This window comes from Pleurodeles waltl, chromosome 4_2, assembly GCF_031143425.1.
Source record: "Pleurodeles waltl isolate 20211129_DDA chromosome 4_2, aPleWal1.hap1.20221129, whole genome shotgun sequence".
NCBI classification, from domain to species: Eukaryota; Metazoa; Chordata; class Amphibia; order Caudata; family Salamandridae; genus Pleurodeles; species Pleurodeles waltl.
The window spans coordinates 827594540-827612045 of record NC_090443.1 but is presented as its reverse complement, the minus strand read 5'-3'; the positions used below and the strand labels follow the sequence as shown (position 1 = coordinate 827612045).

The 17506-nt window shown below is 44.5% G+C and overlaps 1 protein-coding gene across 10 annotated transcripts in view; it reads right to left on the bottom strand.

Moving 5' to 3' along the window:
- DOCK7 (dedicator of cytokinesis 7) overlaps window positions 1-17506 on the bottom strand; it is a 1022674-nt gene that overhangs the window by 118026 nt on the left and 887142 nt on the right. For 5 of the 10 annotated variants that reach the window (XM_069232530.1, XM_069232532.1, XM_069232536.1 and 2 more), the window contains 2 exons: window positions 2683-2814; window positions 819-833 (listed from right to left, as the gene is read on the bottom strand). In XM_069232530.1, coding sequence (XP_069088631.1) covers window positions 819-833; window positions 2683-2814 — 147 coding nt within the window. The remainder of the gene's footprint in view (window positions 1-818; window positions 834-2682; window positions 2815-17506) is intronic. The other 5 variants (XM_069232531.1, XM_069232533.1, XM_069232537.1 and 2 more) reach the window with 1 other exon arrangement.

The following is a 17506-nucleotide window of genomic DNA, read 5'->3' as shown; positions in this document are numbered from 1 at the left end:
GCAACACTGATGCAATGTAAATGGCAGGCATAATGTGCAATATTTCCAAAAACATTCAAATCTTTATCAACCAAGTTCTGTTTTCTTTCCAAGTGACTAATACAAATAAACTGTATAAATGGGTGAGCAAATGTTATCAATTCTCTACAAAATCATTTCAGGCTCATTCTGTGCTCAAAGTTAATCAGCCTAATTTTGATATAAATGTAATGGTTACAAATGGGGTGTTCTTGCATCATACTGAAACTTTTTTTGTGTAAGTCAAGCTTGCACACCTTTATGTAAAAGAAAACAATTATACAGTATTTAAAAATCCATGCAAGTTGAGCCATCTCTATATATAAAGTATTGTATTGGTACCGCAAAATCTTCCTAGAAAATCCAATGTATAAAACCCTGTGGTCCCTGAGAAAGTGGATATGTGAATAAAACACCTTCAATTTTAGGTTGAACACCTTTGAGCATTATAAGTTAAATCGAACCCTGTGTTTCAGGTGAAAATATGATGTCAAGAGATGAGCTTACTTAATGCTGATGAATAAAAAACAAAGTAAAAAATAAAGAACATACTTAGTGAAGTGATGATAAAGTGGCACATTCACCAAAAGCCACATTAGTGTAATATGTGACGATATCCATGCACTACTCAAGATATCTTCCAAACGAACGTACAAAAGACCATGTATTTTCTTAGGTTAATGAATTCAGTTTACAGCAAACAGCAACATATTCCCACCACTAGCACATGTGGGTCAAGCATCAGAATGATGAATCTAAACAATGTATTAGTGTATTCTATCAACTAAAACATTACCTACCTCCCAGCCAGTACTCTGTATAGTAAAAGGTAAAAAAAAAGGTATATCACAAATATATTAAAAAAAGACCAAATATGGGTCAATTAATTGAAGCCACCATGCAGAAACACATGTATCCACGACTGTGAAGAATCATGCAAATACAGTGTTGTAAGAACTGTTATTTAAGTATACACACAAATAAAACATTTAGTTACATTTTGACTTTCAGATGATGAGACCACCTTCTATTAGTGTGTTTGTACAATAATTTCAATTTTGAGTGTACTTAATTAACACTACTGATGTATGTGTGAACTATGAAAAATAAGGTATTTATGCAGATTCCACATCCAAAGTACATTTCAGACACTATTTATAATGCTTCAAAAAATTGTATATGAAAATGCTACTTGCAATGAAGACTGAAAGTAATTTTGGAATCAAAAGACAGAGATGCTGTTGTTCTTACCCACTTATGTGTTCAACTGTACAGAGAAACAGTGCACAGTGAATGCCATTTAAAAAGAAAATTAGGAAGAGATGTGGAAATACTGTGTAGATTTATTGAGCTATTACTGTGATCCCTACATTTCGCTGCTATCAACTATGTAAACATATTAGCACAATAAGAATAATGGCACACACCTTGGCTTGAATTATATGGTTGAAGAGGTTCAGTGCAAGTTTCCAAAATTATTGTAAGTTAAACTATAAAAATTGGATGTGTGAGATGTTATGTACATAGCAATGTACAATATGTAATATGTAACAGCAGTTTTTATAAGAACAAATAAATCATTCAAATCTATTGTAACCTAACACCAAATGTAACAGATGTTACAATTTTAATTAAAACACTATTTGGCCTTGCTGGGCCTACACAAAAACGTAAACAGTCAGAGCAAATAAGGAGGTCTTGGATTAATTGGGAAACAAAATCCTAAAGTAATTCCGTACACTATAAGGGACAGGGTTTACATTTTGAATAAATCTCTACAATATACTGAAAGGTACTAGACAACCTTTATCTTTTGGGATTTGTGTGATATGCCCATGAGAAAGCAATCTAATGTTTACATTTGTTTTCAGATTTATTTTGTATGGACTTTGTTAACATAAAACAGGTTTCAAACTGTACTGATGTAATATGCAGTCTGAAAAACTCAATAATATTCGGCTAGGATCAACCTTGCATCAGCATTATACAACAATAATGGTGCAAATTAAAAACATTGTCCCATGGTTTATCACAAGGAAATCATCCAATAAAATTGTTGGTGTGTAGTGAAGGAGTAGAGGCATGGTATGCTTTGATGTCGGGCTTTCTATGTTCTTGCATGCACTGTTCAATGTTTACAATTTTCCAGCTACATCCATGGCATGCATTTTTTTATATTGATCTATGATCAGACAGTATTTGTATGTCACTAATGCACTATTTGAAGTACGGCCTTCATTTTTAGTATTGTATTATAAAAATGATTGAGGTGCTTGCACTTGTTCAAACATTTAGATCCGAAGAAGTTCAAAGTTGTGCCTTTGTTAATGAAAGTATATAAAATAGATATAGAATGAATATCCAATGAAACCCATTGAACAGTTAAACCTTTGCCTTCCCAGTGAAACTTTTCACTGGTGAGTCTAACGCCCTACTAGAAAAGTATCAATTTAAACCCTGTAATGTATTGTGCCTTTAACAGAAATTAACACATCTGAATCACTTCAGCTAATTTTATAACTGTACATGAGGGTAACATCAAGACATTCAAACTAATGAATTCTTTCAAGTTTCAACACGTTAGTAGGGTTTCAAATTTAGAAATACAATTAGCATCATATATTTACCTTGTACCTTTTCTCAGGAGTACACAAAAATGATTACCTGATGAACAATCTTGCTGAATGCTTCTTGAAGTTTACCATGAATTGCAGAAAGTTTCTTTGCATCTCTATTAGCCTCATGTATGGGAATAAGCACTTTGTAAACTTCATTCACAGCTTCATACATGCCAGCCTAGAAAAAACAAGTATTTGAGATTATTGTTGTATGTGATTACGAAAAACTCCACCACGTGGAGACTTCAATGCCTAAATGCAATGCATATAATTAAACAAAAGTTGTCAAGAAATGGACATATCACTTACTGAATAGGGACAATCATCACTTTGATTTATTTTTCTTCACTACAGTAAAGTTGTTCTATCCTATAACAGACTGTCTGGAGATAATCGCTAAAAACCCAAACACACTAATTGCATTCCCAAACTCCTCGCCACTCCCAAGTCTGGAGAAAGCATGGCCTGTCTGGTGTAACAAACCAAGGGGCAAGCTGGTCCCTGAGAACGAATGTCGAGTAGGTAAAAGAGCTTGGGATGCTGTTGAGTCAGGCCACTCGATACACATTGGGTGTTCAGGCCACAACTGTGAGCTGCATAAAGTAATTTTAGGCCATTATATAAAACATTCACAGTGCCTCTCCAAGATGACGCAGAGATATAAAGTTATGTAAGTGGACAGGTACCACTGCACACCATTTGATCCAGCAATTACCAGTATCAAAGCTAACTTAAAAGTGATGTCATACAGAAATCATTGTAAAATTATGTTTTAAATAATCCTTGCTTTAGTTACATCTTTTGTACGTATATTCAGCTTGACAGAATCGCTACATCCTTAATTGTTAGTTGTGCTTTTGCAATTTGGGGCAGCCTCTTATTTGATACTTGTGATGGGCACATTCTGGCATGTCTTTTTCATACAAGTGTGGGTGTTCGTCACACCTAGAATTATGTATTGTTGTAACATTAACATCACCTCCTTTGCAAGCATCATACGTGACCACTCCACAGTGCTTATGTGTAAAAAAAAAAGAAAAAAACTGATGATAAGTGAGGATGCCCACATACTGCTTAGGAATCTTCAACCTACTTTCCCCCTACAGCCACATCCCTTGAGAAAATGTAAAATAAAATGAAGTAAAATACTGTACTGTACAGATCAATTTCCACGTACATTTGGTAAAAAGCTATATTGCTCCAAGTATTCTCAATTGACAATAATTTTCCAGTTCTTCCTTGGTGGGCCATGCAAGCTTGACCCTCCAAAGGAGAGTTGTAGGTTCACCCACTGAGACAAATTGAGAAAATGGTGAAAAACTGTGCATTTGTCAATACAATTTTCATAACGAAATGGGTATTTGTTCAATAATAGGGATGACTAGTGTCCCTTTTTTACTGTCAACCTCCTTTCTGTTCCAAAACCCACAATATCCTTTTAATTTGCTAAGACCAAACGGTTGATGAGTCAGTGCCTAATAATGATGAAAAACATGAGGGATATTTGTGGCTGAAGAGAAAGAGCAGAGAGGGTGGAAAAAAGAGGAAAGAAGTAACAAGAAATATGATGGCAATCTGTAAGGAAAAGAGATTAAGAAGCATGGATGAAAAGTATAAAAAAAAATGAAAACACCAAGTGTAGGGTAAAGAAGTAGCAAACAAGCACGGAAAGTAAATATTAAGCCATCAGAAATGAACAGTTAAGTGAGAAAAATATGTGGGGAATTGGAAATGAGGAAAGATGATGCCGGTGGCAAAATAGGAGGTGGGGGAATAGGGACGACAGGACAGAACAAAGGAAGAGGCGGCAAAAGGGAGGGAAAAAAATATATTAAGCAGGGAGCTACAATTGTGTAAGTAGCAGACATCGGAAGGGAGAAGGAATGGAAGGAAAGAAAAGAACAATGCATAGAGAGTAAAGGAGATGGAAGTACTAGAGAAGTAAAGAGAAGTGAAACATGTGGGGGGGGGGGAAAGGAATGGATGAGATAATGCTAACCAAGGACGAATGGCAGACAATGATGAAGGGGGAAATGGGCGAATTGAGGAGGAGGACAGAGAAGGAAAGGGAGGTGAAATGAAGGAGGAAGGGAACAGAAAGAATAACAAACACAGGAGTGGTGAAAAAAGTGGAGGGGACTGGGAGAGACTAGAGAAGTCACCAGATATGTGGAGGAAAGGGAGCAGAGAGGCCCAGAGGACTAAGAGAAGGAAAGAAGTGAGATATACTAGAAGTAAGAAAAAAGGAATGAAATGTGCAAACATGAGTATAAAGAAAGTAGGGGGAAATGATGCAGAATACTCGGGAAGAAGGAGGATGCTAATTGTATGGACAAGATGAACGAGTTACTTACCTTCGGTAACAACTTTTCTGGTGGATACATTAGCTACCTGTGGATTCCTCACCTATTGAATACTCCCCTTGTGCCAGCATCCGACGGAAATCTTCTACCTAGCTTCTGCACATCGACGAGGACATCACAACTGCCCATGTGACGCCGTATGACGTCATACAGGCAATAAGAGGTCCTCGGCGACCTGCCGACGTCAGTACCAACATTTTTTACGTGCCTGAGACTAATAGGCCAATGAGATAATCAATCAAATAACAATATTTAATAACATTCAAGCTAAAAACATCATTCCAAAAACTCAAGATTTTTTTTTTTTTTAAATAAATAAATACATAAATAAATATATACAGTATATGTACAAGCCCTCAAATACCAAGAGGAGCACACCCAAGGATAACTTGGTAAAACCAGACAGGCAACGGGGAGGCGGGTGGGACCGTGAGGAATCCACAGGTAGCTAATGTATCCACCAGAAAAGTTGTTACCAAAGGTAAGTAACTCGTTCTTCTGATGGATACAACTACCTGTGGATTCCTCACCTATTGAATAGAATCCCAAAGCAGTACCGCACTCGGTGGAGGGTGACTGAATGGTCAAACCAAGAAATCCTGCAGCACTGACCGTGCAAAATGGCCATCCCTCCTAACCTCAGAATCCAAGCAATAATACTTCGCGAAAGTGTGGAGGGATGACCAAGTTGCAGCCTTGCAGATGTCGACCACAGGAACACCCCTAGCCAAGGCCGAAGAGGCCGCCTTAGCTCTGGTGGAATGAGCTCTTATTCCATCAGGGGGTTCCTTCTTTGCCAGAGAGTAACACAGTTTAAAGCAAAGAATGACCCACCTGGAGAGTATTCTCTTGTGGACTGCCCTTCCTCTCCTCTTTCCCACGTACCCGATGAAGAGTTGATCCTCCAGCCTGAAATCCTTTGTTCTGTTCACATAGAAGCTCAGCACCCTCCTTGGGTCTAAGCGGTGTAGTCTTTCTTCTTCTTTCAAAGGATGAAGTCGGAGGATAAAACGAGGAAAGAGTAATTGTTTGGGCCATATGAAAGGGTGAAACAACCTTCGGTAGGAAAGCAGCCTTGGTCCTCAACACCAACTTATCTCCATAAAAAGATGTGAAAAGGGGTTTAACAGATAGAGCCTGCAGCTCACTCACTCTTCTTGCGGAAGTAATTGCAACAAGGAAAACAGTCTTTAGTGCCAATTACCTTAAGGGGCAAGAATGCATAGGCTCAAACAGTGAACCAATAAGGAAAGTCAAGACTAGGTTTAGATCCCACTGAGGCATAATGAAAGGAGTAGGAGGAAATTTGTTAATAGGACCTTTTAAAAATCTTAGCACTATAGGGGATTTAAATAGAGAAGGCTGGTCCGGAAGACATAGAAAGGCTGACAGGGCAGATAAATATCCCTTGACTGTAGCCACTGCACAACCCCTCTGTGCCAGGGACAATGCAAAAGACAAGATATCCGATAAGTGGGCACGTAGGGGGTCAATTTGCTTCTCTCCACACAAATTCACAAATTTAGCCCACCTATTAGCGTAGATAGATTTAGTGAAGTGTCGCCTGGCCGATAAAATAACATCCACTACGTCAGGTGGGAGAGAAAAGGAACTCAGTTTGCCCTGTTCAATCTCCAGGCATGAAGGTGCAGGCTCTGGAGGTGGGGGTGTGAAACCTGCCCCTGCGACTGCGCGAGGAGGTCTGCTCTGAGAGGGAGTCGGAGCGGAGGGCACACAGAGAGAGTTGGAGAAGATCAGAATATCATACCCTCCTTGGCCAATCCGGAGCTATTAAGATGACTTGAGCCCGGTCTTGGCGAATTTTCCTCAAAACTCGAGGAATCAAAGGTATGGGGGGAAACGCGTAAAGCAACTGGTCGCACCAGGACATCTGAAACGCGTCCCCCAACGCTCCTTGTACCGGATACTGGAGGCTGCAGAATAACGGGCAGTGCGAGTTCTCCCGAGTGGCAAACAGATCTATCCGAGGGATCCCCCACATCTGGAAGATTTGACGGACTTGATCCGGATGGAGACGCCACTCGTGATTGGTCGAGAAATTACGACAGACTGTCCGCACGCACGTTCAAGACTCCAGCCAGATGATTTGCTACCAAGCAAATCTGATGGTCCCTTGCCCAGGATCAAAGCCGTAGAGCTTCTCTGCAGAGAAGGTATGACCCTACTCCTCCCTGTTTGTTTATATACCACATTGCGGTAGTATTGTCTGTCAAGACCTGAACCGACTGACCGGGAAGGGAAGGGAGGAAGGCCTTGAGTGCAAGACGTATAGCCCGCAACTCCAACAGATTTATATGAAACATCTGTTCCACTGGAGACCAAAGACCTTTGTTCTCCAGGTCCCCCAGATGAGCTCCCCACCCTAGAGTGGAAGCATCCATTATTACTGTGGCCACTGGCGGAGTTTGCGAGAACGGCCTTCCTCAGGAAAGATTGCCATCCGCAACCCACCATTTTAAATCCGCAGCAGCATCTCTGGAGATCTTCACCGAACCCTCGACATCCCCTTTGTGTTGAGACCACTACTTCAGGAGGCACCACTGAAGAGCCCTCATGTGCCAGCGAGCGTGAGTGACCACAGGATGCAAGAAGCAAACAGACCGAGCAGGCGTAGGACCTTGAGGACTGGAACGACCGCTCCACTTTAAAACATTGGAATCAACGCCTGAATGTCCTGAATCCGCTGAGGCGGAGGAAAGGCGCGATTCAATGTTGTATCCAATACTGCCCCTATGAACAGGAGGCGCTGAGAGGGCTCTACGTGAGATTTGGGCACATTCACTGAAAAACCCAGGTCGAACAACAACTGGGTTGTCGACTGAAGGTGATGCAACACCAGCTCCGGAGACTTGGCTTTGATCAACCAGTCATCTATGTAAGGAAATACTGCTATCCCCTTCCTTCTGAGCTCTGCCGCAACCACGACATCACCTTTGTGAAGACTCGGGGTGCTGAAGTAAGACCAAACGGAAGGACCGCAAACTGATAATGCTGCGACCCCACCACAAACCGGAGATACTTCCTGTGCGACTTGAGTATTGGGATATGAAAATAAGCATCCTGTAAGTCGACAGACACCATCCAGTCTCCATCGTTCAGAGCCAAAAGCACCCGAGCGAGGGTCAGCATCTTGAACATCTCCTGTTTGAGGAAACAAATTCAAGATCCTCAGGTCCAGGATTGGCCTCAACCGACCATCCTTCTTGGGAATCAGGAAGTATCTTGGTAACAACCCTGACCCCTCTCCTGTTCTGGAACCAACTCCACCGCACCTTCTGAAAGGAGGACTTGAACCTCCTGTTCTAGTAACAGAAGATGCTCTTCTGAACAGTAGGAAGGGCGGGGCGGGATGGGGGGAGGAAACTCCCGAAAGGGAAGGGCATAGCCTTTCCCCACAATGCTGGTGACCCAGGACTCTGATGTTATAACCTCCCACTTGTGGAGAAAGTTCAATAACCTCCCCACTACAGGACTGGTGTGAGAAGGAATTGGTGGAAGGCTAAGGCTGCTTCCCATGCTGCACCCCTCCAGAGAAAGAGGAAGAGGCAGAGTGCTGCTGGGCGGCTCCCCTGGTTCGGACCCTACCCCTCCCCCTGTAGGATCTATAGGAGAGAGCAGAGGCAGGTTGTTGCTGAAACCTCCCTCGAAAGGAGGAGGAGGAGGAACCATGACCAAACCCTCTAAAGCTCCTAAAAAGTCTGGAGGAAACAGAAGAGGAGGCCTGCAAGCCTAAAGACTTCGCCGTGGCCCTACTCTCCTTAAACCTCTCTAGTGCAGAGTCCGCCTTGGAGCCAAAAAGTTTATCGCCATCGAAGGGAAGGTCCAAGAGGGTTGCCTGTACATCGGACGAGAAACCAGAGCTACGAAGCCAGGCTTGCCTCCTTGTTGCAACAGCAGTACCCATCGCTCTGGCTACAGAGTCAGTCGTATCTAGTCCAGATTGAATAACTTGGGTTGCCGCTGCTTGAGCATCAGAAACTAGGCTCATAACCTCTTGGGGCACCTCAGTATGAGACAACTTTATTTCGTCCATCAGGGCGTAAATGTATCTCCCTAAAATACAGGTAGCATTAGTGGATTTTAAAGCCATGCTACATGACGAAAAAGCCTTTTTTGATGAAAGGTCCATCTTCTGTCAGAGGGCACTGCTGGAAATGATCCTGGGGCAGACCGGGCTGAACATGAAGCCTGAACCACCAGGCTTTCAGGGGTTGGGTGCCTGGAGAGGAAGCCTGGGTCAGCAGGAGCCACTCGATATCTTCGAGCCACCGATTTGTTCACTGCCGAAGATGACACCGGCTTCTTCCAAATTTCCAGGATTGGATCCAACAGAGCCTCATTAAAAGGCAGAAGTGGCTCTGCAGATGTTGAAGCAGGATGCAACACCTCCGTTAAAATGTTAGGCTTAAGCACAGACACCGGCAAAGGGAGGTCTAAAAAATCAGCTGCTTTCTTGATGACTGAATGAAATGTTGCAGCCTCCTCCGTATACTCTCCAGGTGATGACAAGTCCCATTCTGGAGAGGTGTCCAGACCACTGGCCGTGTCTAAACCATGGAGGTCTCCTTGAGATTCCTCAATCTCTCCTTCCTCTAACGCCTGTCTCTGATATTCTTGCTCCTCAAGGAGGCGAAGAGCAAGCCTCCTCGAGTGTAACCTTTCCTCAATCTTCGGCGTCGACATGGCTTCAGCAGACGTCGAAGCTTGACGCCGATCCTCGGATCCATCAAACGCCGGATCCATCGGCGCCATGGATTTCTTTGGCGCCGAACGAGGAGAAGGCCGGACAGGAGACTGTTCCGGCACCAGAGCCACAGGTCTACTCGGCGTCACCGGCTGAGAGGCTGACGCCATAGGTGCCGGTGCCGAGCCCACATTTCCCATGGGAATGAAGGGCATAAAAGGTGCCGGTCGTAACGGAGCCGGAGCACCCATATTGAAGGCCAATGGGCCTGAAGGGCCAGCCGGTCCACCACCTGGAGCCATCTGCTGAAAAATTGAGAACATCGCATTCAAGAATGCGGAACTGTCGGCTCCAGGGGCCTGGAAAGCCGGGTACTGAGGAGCCTGGGTTGGAGGCGACATCGATGCCGGTCCTGGTGTCTGTGAAGTTGGAGAAAACTCCTGGCGCCGAGGAACCTCGAATACAGAAGGAGGATTCACAGGCGATGTCGGCGAAGTCGGTGATGCAAACGGCGTCTGCGGCTGGGGAGAAATGGTGGGACTCACTTCCCATGTCTTCCGGCGTCGAGTTGAAGGCGACCTCGAACGCGATCTCTCCCTACTCGACCGGCGCCGGGAGTCACGATGACGCCGATGTGACTTCGGAGAAGATGACTTGCGATGATGTCGCTTTTCTTTTTTCTTCGACTTCACCAAAAAGAGCTTTGCTTCTCGCTCTTTTAAGGCCTTTGGATTCATCCATTGACAAGAATCGCATTTGTCAACGTTGTGGTCGGAGCTTAGACACCACAAACAGTCAGAATGTGGGTCCGTAACCAACATTTTGCCACCGCACTCATTGCAGGGCTTGAATCCATATTTTCTTTGCGACATTCTATCTTGTCTCAAAGAAGAAAAAGCAAAAATAACTAAGTCGAGTAGTAACAATAGCTCCCTCGAAGAATAACCGTAGTTCAAATGGCACGGAAAAAAGTGAACTGACGTCGGCATGTCGGCGAGGACCTCTTATTGCCTGTATGACGTCAGACGGCGTCGCGCAGGCAATTGTGACGTCCTCGTCGACGTGCAGAAGCTAGGAAGAAGATTTCCGTCGGATGTTGGCGCAAGGAGAGTATTCAATAGGTGAGGAATCCACAGGTAATTGTATCCATCAGAAGGAGAGAAGATATAAAATGTGTCAGCGTGTCGCTCTAGCACTTTATGTTGTGTTTTTTCCCCCGCACTTCTCTTTCCCTGATCTCAGATTAACTCTTTTTCTTATCGTGTCCTCTCTCCGCCAGCACAGTATCTTTTTCTCTTTTCCAATTACATCTCCCTTGCTGGCTTTAATAGGTGCCATCCCTTTGCACTCCCTCCCTCTCTTCGCACCCCTCAGCTTTTCCAATTCTCTCTGCCTGTCTCTCTCCCTGCCCCTTTTCCTTGTTCTTGTTCTTTCTTCCATCTTTCACAACCTTACTCCCTCCTCCCTTTCACTTCCTCTCTTAATCCTTGTGGCCTCAATCCTATTTCTCCCTTTTGTCCACCCTGAACCTCTCTGCATTTACATTCCCCATTACCACCTTTTTCCTCTCCCTTTCATAGGTTCTAATTATAATAGTAATCCAACCTATGTCCAGCAGAGCTGGAGTCATGCCAGATAGAGTATCCACTAGAAAAATCATTAACAAAAGTAAGTAACTTTGTTTTCTGATGGATACTCCTCTCTGCAGCTTCCTCATCTGCTGAATAGATTACCAAGCAATACCTATTCAGGAGGTGGGCTGATGGATAGTCAGATCAGGAAATCATGCAGCACAGATCTGGCAAAGGGCCCATCCATACACAATCCAAGTCCAAAAAGTAGCGTTTGGTGAACATGTGTAAGGCTGCTCACATTGCCACCAAGCAGATCTCTGCAATGGGAAGCGCTCTTGCAAGAGCAGAAGATGATGACTTGGCCCAGGTTCAACGTGCTGATTCCTTCAGGCGGTTCTTTTTTCACATTTTGATGCAGATGATGATCCAGCAGGACAACACTGATTTCTAAACTGCTTTGCCCTCCCCTCAGCCACAGAAGCCTACAAATAGTCATCTGATATGATGTACTTTGTGCAGTAAATAGAGAAACGAACTATCCGCCTCCACATAATGTAACTGCTCCTCTTCTTTCATGAGACAGGGCAGGGGATAGAAAGATTGAAGGGTGATAGACTGACTCAGGTCACCTATCACCAAGTTTGGTTGTTGCTTTTTTGTAAATGGCATTTCAACCCAATTGACAATGTCAAGATTTCATCAGGACAAGAAAATATGGAGGACTTTAGGATTTATCCTATTCACTCACGGGCGGACGCCATTTGTAAGAAGCTGTCTCTTTATATGATATATCAAAATGAGATTTATTGTGTAAAGAGTCCAGGGGTTCCCTTACTAGTGGAGAGGGGCTTGCTCCAGCAGGGGTAGTGTGGTTGAGCAGCCTTAGGCTTAACAGAGAGGACTGTGAGACATCTGCAAATATACACACAGTAAATAAATGAGACAACTCGAGAAGGAGGTTGACACCAATTTACAAAAATAACAAGTACCTATCTATCTATCTATCTATCTATCTATCTATCTATCTATCTATATTTATATTTATATATATTTGGCACCATAATCAATTTGATCAGGTAAGTATGTTTTGCAAGAAAAACAGTTTTGAAAAGTCGACAGTGCAATTTGTGGAAGTTGCAATGTTATCCTATCGGGGAAAAACAAAGATGGCAAATGGTACAGTACAGGACCAATCTCCTGGAGTTAAGGTTAGTATTAAGCACAGGTCGGGATCACACCAACAAGTCACACCGAGCGGCACTGGGGCGGCTGGGTGCAGAGGTGTAGTACGCACTGGTTGCCCAATGTTAGCCAATGGGGATCGGTCTGGTCAAAAAGATGCTGCAGGTGAGGAATGGGGATGCAGTAGGAGAGAACCGCAGTTTGTCTTGGGGTGCCTGCAGGATGCAGAGAAGCAGCTCCAATGCTCCACAGGAGTCCTGGGTCTTTGTTGAAGACAGGCAGCCCTCCCAGGCTTTGGTGGCACAATAGATGCAAGATGAAGCTACTTTGGTACAATCAGACAGGAGCAGCACACAGGCTGGCAGGGCTAGGTCCAGGTCTGGTGCATCTGCATTTGCTTTCGCAGCTCTTCAGTGTCTTTCCTCTTAGGTCAGCCGGAATCTGATTTCCTGGTGCCAGGGGTTCCCCTTAATACTGTATTCAGGGGCCTTTCTGGGGGGTGGGAAGGTTTGGAGGGGAGGTGTAGGGTAGTAGTTAATAGGATACTTACCCCTGGGGTCACTATGCCCCCTATATGACCACATCCTGTGGGAAGTGGGCATAACCGTGTCCCAAAGTTCCTAAATCTGCCAACACCATGATGGCAGATCTTTAAAAGCGGTGTCCACATCAGGCAGCGCACCTTTGGGGTAGAACTGGCCTGAGGGGTGTACACACCTCCCTGAAGACAAACTTTCCCATCTGTCCAGGTGCCAAAGGAGCCCTGGGGCAGAGGGGTCAGCAACTCTCCTGTGAATAAAGCCATATCTGCATACCAAGGGCGGCGGGCTTCTTCGAAGTCCCCTGCCTAGGAATGCAGATTCACAGGTCATCCTGGTGGGTGGATTGTGAAAGCACCTCTGCTAAAGCAGGCTTTGTCTCTGACCGCCTGAGAGCAGAGGCTTTGACCCTAGAGGCCCAGAATCTTGTCTGTGATGGTAGCCTGGCTAAAACTAATCGGTCGCCACACAGGTGGTTAGTAGGTCTCCAAGGGGCACCGCTAAGGGGCCCTCTGGGTGCATGTATTAATAAATCCATTACTGGCATTAGTGAGAGTCTATTATTATGAGATGTTTGATACCAAACATACCTAGTTCAGTGAAGCTATCATGTAGCTGGGGAACTCGTAGTGACCAGTATACAGCACATGTACTTAACCCCTTCTGTGCCACGGACGTAATGGTTAAAATCTATTTTATGCTATTTCTGCCCCCCCCCGGGGGCAGATCGGCCTATTGTTATTAGGCCGATCTGCCCCCGGGGGGAGATCCCTCTACGCGCCAGGGCTATATTTTTTGTCTGTTTTTTTTTTTTTTAGAAATGGGGAGCAACCCCTTAGGCAAAGGTCACTCCCCTGGGGGGAAATTGTATTTAGACCATTTCTGCCCCCCTTGGGGCGGTGCTCTCACACAGAAATGTGGGAAAATGTGATTTTTTGGGCTAAATTTGAGGTTTGCTGAGGATTCTGGGTAAGAAAACATTGGGGGATCCACGCAAGTCACACCTCACTGGACTCCCTCGGGTGTCTAGTTTTCAGAAATGTCTGGGTTTGGTAGGTTTCCCTAGAAGGCTGCTGAGCCCAGGACCAAAAACGCAGGTGGCCCCCCGCAAAAACAGGTAGTTTTGTTTTTGATAATTTTGATGTGTCCAGATAGTGTTTTGGGGCATTTCCTTTAACGGGCAGTAGGCCCACCCACAGAAGTGAGGTACCATTTTTATAGTGAGACATGGAGGAACACTGGGTGGAAGGAAATTTGTGGCTCCTCTCTGATTCCAGAACTTTCTGTCACCGAAATGAGAGGAAAACCAGTTTTTTTTTGGCCAAATTTTGAGGTTTGCAAAAGATTCTGGGTAACAGAACCTAGTCGGAGCCCCACAAGTCATCCCATCTTGGATTCCCCTAGGCGTTTAGTTTTCAAAACTGCGCAGGTTTGCTAGGTTTTCCTAGGAGCCGGATGAGCTAGAGGTCTAAATCCACAGCTAAGCGCTTTGCAAAAAACAGCTCTGTTTTCTTTGTGAAAATGTGATGTGTCCACGTTGTGTTTTGGGGCTTTTCCTGTCGCGGGCACTAGGCCTACCCCCACAACTGAGTTACCATTATTATCGGGAGACATAGGGGAACACAGCATAGCAAAACAAGTGTTATTCCCCCTTGTCTTTCTCTACATTTTTTCCTTCAAATGTAAGACAGTGTGTAAAAAATACGTCTATTTGAGAAATGCCCTGTAATTCACATGCTAGTATGGGCACCCCGAAATTCAGAGATGTGCAAATAACCACTGCTTCTTAACACCTTATCTTGTGGCCATTTTGGAAATACAAAGGTTTTCATGATACCTATTTTTCATTTTTTATATTTCAGCAAATGAATTTCTGTATACCCGGTATAGAATGAAAACCCATTTTAAGGTGCAGCTCATTTATTGGCTCTGGGTATCTAGGGTTCTTGATGAACCTACAAGCCCTATATATCCCCGCAACCAGAAGAGTCCAGCTGATGTAACGGTGTATTGCATTAAAAAATCTGACATCGCAGGAAAACGTTACAGAGTAAAATGTGGAGAAAAATGGCTGTTTTTTCACCTGAATTTCAATATTCTTTTATTTCAGCTGTTAGTTTCTGTAGGAAACACTTGTAGGACCTACACAAATGAGCCCCTGCTGAATTCAGAATTTTGTCGACTTTTCAGAAATGTTTAGCTTTCTGGGATCCAGCATCGGTTTCTCACCCATTTCTGTCACTAACTGGAAGGAGGCTGAAAGCACAAAAAATAGTAAAAATGGGGTATGTCTCAAATGTCAAAATTGTGTTGAAAAATCGGGTTCTCTAATTCAAGTCTGCATGTTCCCGACAGCTGTGAAGATGGTGATTTTACCACGCAAACCCTTTGTTGATGCCATTTTCAGGGGGAAAACCACGAGCCTTCTTCTAAAGCCCCTTTTTCCCATTAAAAAAAACCTAAACTAAATATTTGCTGTATTTTGGCCAATTTCTTGGTCTCCTTCAGGGGCACCCACAAAGTCTGGGTACCTCTAGAATCCCTAGGATGTTGGGGAAAAAAAGGACGCAAATTTGGTATTGGTAGCTTATGTGAACAAAAAGTTATGAGGGCCTTAGCACGAACTGTCCCAAATAGCCCAAAAAAAACTTGGCACAGGAGGGGAAAAGGCCTGGCAGCGAAGGGGTTAAGAAATGGCTTTTCTGTTCATTCACTGTGTCTAAGAGTTGACAAAGACAAAGCAGGGGCATATCTGCTTTTGCAGATATGCCCTCACATGTAAAATAATGCATCCTGCTTTAGGGCTGTAAGGCTTGCTGGACTTACATATATTGCATGCAGTTTTAGGGGCATTGCCATATGGGCTGCTTCACTTTTAGCTGCACCAAGACAGCTTCAAATGGCAGTCTGCATGTGCTAGGTGAGGGGTCCATGAGGACGGCACAATACATACTGCAGCCCTTAGGGACCCTCTTTGGTACCCATGCCCTAGATACCTGGGGTACCATTTACTAGGGACTTACAGTGAGACCAAAGGTATTGCCAATTGGGGAAGAATTGCACAGTTTTAGGGTTAGAGATCTGGCACTGGGGACCTGGTTAGCAGGAACCCAGTGCACTTTCAGTCAAAACTGCATCACATACCAGGCAAAAAGTGGGGGTGACCATGTAAAAAAGGAACTCTTTCCTACACTTATCTCCTAGAAGGCCTGAGTCATCAGGAAACAACAGACAAGTGCAGGTGCAGTAGACCGTCACTGTCCCTTTGGAGAACTGATTTATCAACCAGCGCACCATTTGACTGTTATTCCTTCCCTGTCTTTTTTACTCTCACTTTGTGCTTCTTCCGTTTCACTGGGGACACACTGCACAGACAAAAGACCTGTGTGGGTCACAGCATACGAGGAACATTTATTTCAAGCAATAACATTGCTCCTTATTTTTTTACTGCTCAAATGAGACCTATAGGAAACACTGTCTATCATAAAATAAGCCAAGCGTGATCATGAATAGTGCATAGGATTCCATAGCTTGTGTCACTGAGTCAGCAGTATCAAGGCCAGAATTTGATAATATGTCCTGAAGCATCCTGACTATCCTGAATGACCTTTGAAAAATGTGCTAGAAGGTCATTCGGCTAATGTGGGTATCCCACAGATCATGAGTGTATCTGGCCAAAAGGCCTGTGGCATTTACTGATTTCAATTACATACTGCCAGCAGAAAAAAAATCTTACCCCATGCCGTCATGCATTTAGATTCCCTATCAGACAGAGTAAAAAAAAAAATGTTCCAGAGGCTTGTCCAGAAGAGCAAGAAGACTGAACCACCAGGCTTCCAGGAGAAAGGAATGGGTGGGTAAGAAACGGGGCGGGGTGCAATCTAATTACTGTAAGAGCAGAAGTGGGCTTCTCCTGGTCCAGTTAGGCCTCATTAAAGGGGAGTAGCGATTCAGTTGTTGGGTCAGAACCTGGGAGAACATCAGTGAGAACATTGGCCTTGGTTTCAACTAAGGGAAGGGGTAGCTACACAATTGCAGCTGCCTTCCTCACCATGAAGTGAAAAGATGTAACCACAGGACGGGGATGCCCCAAAGAGAATTCCAGGATAGCGTTTGAAGCCACTGGCTATAGAAAGGCTGGCAATTCAGCAGCTTGGTCAAGAGGACCCTAGTCATATCCCTTTTTAGTTCCATAAATATTTAGGGGATCAGGTTCCGTCGAAGGCATCAAGATGGCTGCCGCACTTTCATCATGCTCCGGAACCCTTCGTCATCCGCCTCCCGTTGGAAACACAATCCGCCCTCGTCAGCATTGCAGTCCGGCCTCTGGGGCCCCGCTGCCCCTCCCCCCCAGGGACGAGAAGAAAGAATTCCCCGGCCTTCAGGCCTATTGCGAGCGAATTGGCCGCCGTGGCCGCCCGCGACCAAAATGGCAAGTGGCAGGTGAGCGCTGTGGTGCGGGCTTCCGAGGGTCCGGGACACTGTAGCAGCCCGGGTGCGCCTGCGC